The sequence below is a fragment of the Saccopteryx leptura genome, chromosome 2 (assembly GCF_036850995.1).
Source record: "Saccopteryx leptura isolate mSacLep1 chromosome 2, mSacLep1_pri_phased_curated, whole genome shotgun sequence".
NCBI classification, from domain to species: Eukaryota; Metazoa; Chordata; class Mammalia; order Chiroptera; family Emballonuridae; genus Saccopteryx; species Saccopteryx leptura.
In genome coordinates, this window is record NC_089504.1 from 73,241,346 (window position 1) to 73,248,769 (window position 7,424).

A 7,424-nucleotide genomic window follows, 5' to 3' on the forward strand; every position below is an offset into this window, starting at 1 on the left:
GTGAGACAGACATTAAGGTCTTCAAACACTAATGGGGAACCCAGGTAATATCTGGGTTACAGATGAAAGAAGCAAAGAAGCCCTGGCTGGTTGGCTCAGTGATAGAACATCAGCCTGGTGTGTGGATGTACCTGGTTTGACTCTCAGTCAGGTCACACAAGAGAGGTGACCATCTGCCTTTCCACCCCTCCCCCTTCTCCTACTCTCTCTCTCTCTTCCCCTTCTGCAGCCAATGGCTCTATTGGTTTGATGGCATGGGCCCCAGGCACTGAGGATGGCTCTGTGGAGCCTCCACCTCAAGTGCTAAAAATAGCTTGGTTGTGGGCACAGCCCTAGATGGGCAGAGCATCGGCCCCAGACAGGGGTGGCTGGGTGGATCCCAGTCGAGGTGCATGCAGGAGTCTGTCTCTCTATCTCCTCTTCTCTCACTTGGAAAAGAAGAAAACAAGAATAAACAAGCAGAGCATTCATTAAGGTAAATATGTGATATGTTAAAAGGTTTTTTGGAAAGTAGGAAAGCAGAGTAGAACAGAAGGACCTAGAGGCCCAACAGGGGTGGAGGGACTCGGCTGAGCTGATGAGGGGGGGTAGGACGACTGTGGACACACCTTCATGAAGGTGTGCCTGCCCCACCCTTTGTGACTCCTCACTGTTTTGTGAGGCGGGCTGGCTATAAATGAGGAGCCTGCCCTCTCAGAGCTCAGTTGCCTTGAGCAGCTTTGCCGTTCAGAAATGGGAGTCATCCAGTTCCTGAATAGCCTACTGCAGCTTTATTTGAACTTCTCAGAATCTTTAATTAGTACCCACAACCTTATTTACATCTATGTGTTGTGCTTGTTTCTTTTTTTCTTATTTTTTCTCATAGGATTTCCATCAGCTCCAGCCCACTGGAACAGTGAACATACACAAAAGGTAAGGAACCCTGAACCAGCCCCAACAGAGATGTTTTGTTGTTGCCTCCATTTCTGTTCCCACATTTCTAAGTGAGATTGGTTGAGTAGGAAAGACAGCAAAGACGGGACATCTGAAGAGAGAACAGAACATCACTCTTGTAAGGGAGGAGACCGGCAGAGCTAGGGGTTCAAGGAGGACTCAGGTTACTATATGAAGTTCTCAGACCATCTTGGTGTGGTGGCAGGTTTCTGACTAAAATTCCGAACACAGTGATTCCCTAGGTCTGGATCGAGTTATTTAGAGACTTTGGAATCTCGGCAGGACCTCAGAGTTAATGAGCACTTGATTCTGAGTCATGGTCCCCTGACAGGCATCGTTAGACTGAGGCTTTGTTTTGGGCTGATCAGGAGAGCAGTGCTGAGCTTCGGAGAGCCACTGAGCAGAGGACACAGCCTGAGATCCATCCCAGGTTACAGGGTCCTCTCTGGGGGAATGGAGATGTGACCTCGGCCTCACATTATATGCCCTCATTGAGCAGAGGACCTCTGGGAATATCAAGTGTGGGCCTCAAAGGCAAAATCCTTGGCCAAAATCCTTTTAACAAGAAAAAAATCAAACACATTTTATACCATTGAAAATTGTTATAAGAAAGGAACACAAAGTTCTATTAATTAAAATGGGTTTGGTTGGCTCAGAGAGACTAAATTATTCTTGGATAATAGATGAGTTTTCTAGGGAGAGGGGTGAGAGAAATGCGTGCCCACTTCTGAGTCTTTTCTTTTTGTTCTCAGCGTCGGTGCAGAGCCAAGCGGAGAAGAAAAGGTGGGACCCGGGAAGGTAAGGTTCTGCCTGTTCCCCCCAAGCTCCCCAAGGGTGACCCCTTTTCTCTCCTCTCCCTGAGGTACCTGGTCCATGGTTTCTGTGATGTCAGCTACTAGACACAGTCCTTCTCAGAACACAGAGCCCTCAGAGGGGAGGCCCATGGAAAGACAGTCAGACCCTGAGACGCTTCTCAGACTCTGCTCTGCTGGCCCTGGGGATGCAGCAGTGAGGGGCCTGAGCATGGGTGTTGCCCAAGAGATACCAAGAGTCAGCACTTCTGTTTTCTAACTTTGTCAAAGTACTTTAGTTTCAGGATGATCAAATCCCTCTTTGTTGTAACCATGGACCTCTCTGCTTCACAGAGTGGTTTTGAGCATCAAATGAGATAATGTATATAAAAGTACTTTATAGCCCTGGCCGGTTGGCTCAGTGGTAGAGCGTCAGCCTGGCGTGCAGGAATCCCGGGTTTGATTCCTGGCCAGGGCACACAGGAGAAGCACCCAACTGCTTCTCCACCACTCCTCCTCTCCTTCCTCTCTGTCTCTCTCTTCCCCTCCCACAGCCGAGGCTCTATTGGAGCAAAGATGGCCCGGGCATTGGGGATGGCTCCTTGGCCTCTGCCCCAGGCGCTAGAGTGGCTCTGGTCGCAACAGAGCAACGCCCCAGAGGGGCAGAGCATTGCCCCCTGGTGGGCAGAGCATCGCCCCCTGGTGGGCGTGCTGGGTGGATCCCGGTCAGGCGCATGCGGGAGTCTGTCTGACTGTCTCTCCCGGTTTCCAGCTTCAGAAAAATACAAAAAAAAATTCTAAAAGTACTTTATAAATAAAGCAACACACATATGGGGACCTTATAATGTTATCACTAACCATTTGACCTCATCTATTAATCCTTGGGGCTTACATATTATCTTAATGGTCCCCTATAAAGGGACTCCTGTGTAATCCCTATGCATCTACTCTCATTGAATATAGCCCATTCTCCTCGTTTCCCAAATCGGAGATATCACTACTGGGAAGAAGAGGAGAAACGGGAGCTGATTTCAATCATAAAAAGGTGACTAGTCTTTCCCCCTTTTTCCTGACCTGCTTTAGCATGTTCTAGGAAATTCCAGGCCTTCATGCAGCATTCCATAGGCATGGGAGGGGGTTGCCACGGGAACAAGAATAGGAGTGAATGCCTTGGGGTGAGTGCTCCTGATGCATTGTGATGTCATGGGTGTGTAGCATGTGAAGGGGCAGCAGGCTTCAGGTGGTCCCACCCCCACCAGGCCAGTAGGTCCTCCTTCCCTTGTTCTGGTCCTGGCTGCAGCTCTGTACCTCCTGTCTCCTCAGCCCCCTGGGTCAGCTCCATGATACCACCCGCCTCCGACAGCTTCTATGCCCAGACCTCTCCTGTGAGGTTTGTAATAGCACAACTGATTACATCAACCAGTTATTGTCAGAGGTCCTGGAAGATTCTACTCCCTCAGTGTCCCCTTTGGCTTCCCCAGGCCCTATGACTGAGCCATCATCTACTCAGTCCCCTGCCTTCTCAGCAGTCCCTCCAGCAGACATAACACCACCTCCTCTGCCCAAGCCTTTCCCATCACCTCCCTTCGTTCCCACCTCTAACCCAGTGACCACCTTGGGTAATTTTCAGTCACCCTCACCACCGGGTCACACTCTGCCTCCAGAGCCTTTTCCTCTCTCAGAGTGCAAACTCCCTGTGTACCATTCTCCAATCCAAACCAAAGAGTCATTTTCTTCGAACCTGGAACAATGTAAATTTCATCAAGAGTCTCCTGCCAGACATGCTACACAGACCTCTTTTGGGGGAGACCCTGAAGCCAAACTCATAGATTCTGGACATCTTTTATTTCTAAGCCCTGATGAGCAGGACTCGGTACAGCATCCCATGTACCCCAAGACTGGGGAAGACAATTTAAAGCAAGAATCCATTCAGATATTCTGGGGTCTTCCATCATCGCACAGTGAGTCTTTAACATCACCTGTACGGTCCTCAGATGACTACTCCTCAGTCTTTGCTTTCAGTAGCCCTGCCAATGCCTCCACAGGCCCAGAATCCCCAATACTTCCCTATGTCTTACCTCCATCCTTGCCTGAGGCCCAACCTCAACCTTTGCCTCAAACCATGCCCCAATCCCGGTCCCTACCTCTCACTCAGATCCAACCCCAGGCCCCCCTTCAATCCTCACTCCCAGTCCTACCATCTGGTCCCACACCTCAGATTAGGGCCTGTGGAGTATGCTTCAGTGCCCTCCAGAGTAAATCAGAACTTCTCACCGCATCTCAACTATACCAAATAGAACAGAACATACTGAAGAAACAACAGGAATCTGTGTGGGGTCTACCCTCTGTGGTTCAGAATTCTCAGAAGGACTTCTGTCTTTCAGCTCCCACCATTCCTTACTGCCGGCCCTCTAAGGCTGATGTTTCAATTTCCATTACTCCTATAAAATTTTATCTCAGCAGTCAAATTCAAAAGACACTTGAGCATCATATTAGAAAGAGGCTCATCCAACACCGGTGGGGCCTGCCCCTCAGGATCCTCGAGATTCTGTCCCTGATGAGGCCTCTGAGGAATTCCTTGGCCGTATCTGAGTCAAAGAGCTGTTATGGCCACTCACAGATCTCCATGTATAAAAGCCCAAGTAGAAACAATGTAAATGTTGGATTGAGCCAACTGGGAAGCTTCTACAGAAGGGGCTCAGAAATGGTTCACCTAGAAGAGAACAAGGGGACAGATGAGAGAGACAGCCAAGAGGATGATCTAAAAGATCATCTGTCCAGTAACTCACATAGCTCTTTAGACAAGCATGTGGGGTATGACTCCCATACAAACTTAGACATTAGCGGAGAACATTCTGTGGTGTCAGGGCTGACAGCTAGTCAGAGAAAACTGGCAAATGACATGAAAGTACACTTGAACAAAAAGTTTAAGGAGATTAGTAAGGGTCAGCTCCCTGGGACTGTGTATAGTTCAATGCACGCTATGAAGCAAACACCTTCTGTAAAATCCAAGACCGGAATAAAACAAACAAGTTTGCCACCATCAATGGACCTGAACTGCTACCTGAATGTGTCCCAAAAGCTTTCTTTCCTTGAGTCCACTACTGAGCAGAAGTTGGAGTCCCATATTAACAGATTTCATACAAGGATGTTGTGGGGACATCCAGCCAAAGTCCTTGAATTAGTGAAGCTGTTTGATTCTTCATCCCATTCCTCGATCAATTCTAACTCTTCGTCCTCAACCAGCCTGATTTCTAAGATAAAGTCCCAACCTGGGGGCTTTATACCCCTTAGAGGAGGCTCTAAAAGCCTTCATGAAGAGAAAGAATATTCAGCCACCATCTTGAATCTTCCTGTCTCTGCCGCCGCCTCATTTGTGGGCAAGGAAGAACAGGGGACCCTGACCCAGTCACCCTCTGACATCACTCACAGGCCTGCAGAGGAGGGTCAGACAATACCGGATGCCACACAGACTGTCACAAACAACATCACTGGCAAAGCCAGTCACAGACATTCCACAATGGACAGCATTCACCCCCCACTGCAGCCTGCAAGGCAAGTCGGGGCCAGAACTGTGAACACCTGCGCTGGAGCAGAACTGCAACAACAGAAGAAGAGATCAGAACCTGGCTCTGTACCCGGTGTGTCCAGGGCTGCGGAGCTCGGTGCCCCTCAATCCAAACTTGATGGCTTGAAAACAACAGAGTCAGGAATCTCTCAGATGATAACTGCAAAGACCGTTGAAAAGCCCCCAGCAAGAGCACCAGCTATCCAGAATCCTGTAACATCAGACAGCATGGAGCAACTGATGGCTGAGTTACAGTCTAAGTTGGAGAAGAGAAGCCATAGACAGGCCCAAGGCCAGCCCACTGACCTGTCCCATAACCCAGAGAGCTCGACTGACAAAGCCTCCCTGACTCACACTCAGGGTGTGTCTAGTGCGGACACAGGCATGTCCCAGATGCTGCATATCCACTTGGAGGAGAGAAAAATTAGAATGGAGCAGCAGCTGCATTCTAAGGAAGTGAGCCGTACAGACTCCCAGTCAGAGAAGTTCAGTGGAGGAGATACAGGGTTCAAAGCATCTGAACTCAAAAGAAAGACATTTCTTACCCAGAACACTGCATTAGGGGAGATGCTGGGGAGCAAGTTCCCCCAGACCCTGTCACAGAAGGACCAGTCTCCCGACAGCCTCTTCACAAAAAGAATGAAGAGATTTTTTGAGAGGCTTATTCCTCCGTTTCCCCGGGTAATTTCTCTGGGAAATGGCAGCCCCGTACCAGCGCAGAGCAGGGGCCCAGTTAAAAGGAGAGCTGCCTTTACTGGGGTATCAGACATCGGAAAGTCACTGGAGGGGAAAGCAGGGCGTCCGGATACACTCGGCTCCAGCGACCCTCGCAAGCCACCTCCCTCCACAGCGAAGTTTGGGAAAGCTGAACAGAAGGCTGCAGTGCGGGCCTGCCCACAGCCTGTCCAGGGGCTTCCTCCCAACTCCAGAGCCACTGCCTCTAAAGCAACAATTACCAAGTCCTGCAGCCACGCAGCCCTCCTTGCTGGCCAGAGCTCTACAACTACTAGATATACCAGAAATGAGGGCAGACACGCCCAGACAGTTATGACATTAAAGGACCAGCAATTACATCAGAAGCAATGCCAATCTGTGCCCTACAGAGGAACTGTGCCCCATCCGAGCCCCACCTGCAGGCCTCTAGGGGCCCAGGGGCCTCCTGCTGTTCTCAGAACTGCTAAAGGTTCTGTGCTTAGAGCTCAGAATTTCCAGGGGAAAAATATTCCCACCCCAAAGTAATCCCTAATAAATATTCCACCCATTATAGCAATCTCTTTCTGTGTACTGTGAAGGGGGCATGGGTTTGGGGTATCTTGGGGCTTGTGCTTTGGGAAAGCAAGGAGTTAGTGCAGCTCCCACTGGTTGCTTCCTTTGGTTTCCAAAAGTGACCAAGGTGACTGGTGCCTGGGAGCTCTTGGTTTGAAATAGATGTCATGTGCCCTCCACCTAAGCCCACCGCCTCCCAGATGGGGTTTGAGGAGATGGGCTCTGTCTCTCTTCTCCAGCTTAGCCTTAATGAACAGGTAAAGCAGCCCACACCTCCCTCAGGGAAAGCTTCCTATCCCTTAGGCAGGGGTCCCCAAACTATAGCCCCCAGGCCACATGTGGCCCCCTGAGGCCATTTATCCGGCCCCACCACACTTCCGGAAGGGGCCCCTCTTTCATTGGTGGTCAGTGAGAGGAGCACAGGATGTGGATGCTCCTGGAGTACTGTATGTGGCGGCGCCGCAAAGCGCGGTGTCACTCCTGTACAGTACTACTTCCAGTGACGTGGGACGCATGCCTCACAGCTCCGGAAGCGCGTCATATCACTTGGAACCGGACATTGACCATCTCATTAGCCAAAAGCAGCCCACAGTTTCCATTGAAATACTCGTCAGTTTGTTGATTTAAATTTACTTGTTCTTTATTTTAAATATTGTATTTGTTCCCGTTTTGTTTTTTTACTTTAAAATAAGATATGTGCAGTGTGCATAGGGATTTATTTGTTCATAGTTTTTTATAGTCCGGCCCTCCAACGGTCTGAGGGACAGTGAACTGGCCCCCTGTGTAAAAAGTTTGGGGACCCCTGCCTTAGGGCAGTAGGGCAGACAGATGACTGTGACTGAAGAAGTTATGGACAGGTATATTTT

At 49.7% G+C, this 7,424-nt stretch overlaps 1 protein-coding gene across 1 annotated transcript; it reads left to right on the forward strand.

Annotated features, from left to right (window-relative positions):
• The first annotated feature begins 757 nt into the window (after positions 1 to 757).
• On the forward strand, positions 758 to 6,531 carry LOC136391383 (spermatogenesis-associated protein 31D1-like). Its single transcript, XM_066363029.1, has 4 exons — positions 758 to 912; positions 1,686 to 1,731; positions 2,688 to 2,769; positions 3,048 to 6,531. The coding sequence occupies exon 4, from the start codon at positions 3,211 to 3,213 to the stop codon at positions 6,529 to 6,531; it is 3,321 nt and encodes a 1,106-aa protein (XP_066219126.1). The 5' UTR covers positions 758 to 912; positions 1,686 to 1,731; positions 2,688 to 2,769; positions 3,048 to 3,210.
• The last annotated feature ends 893 nt before the right edge of the window (positions 6,532 to 7,424 follow it).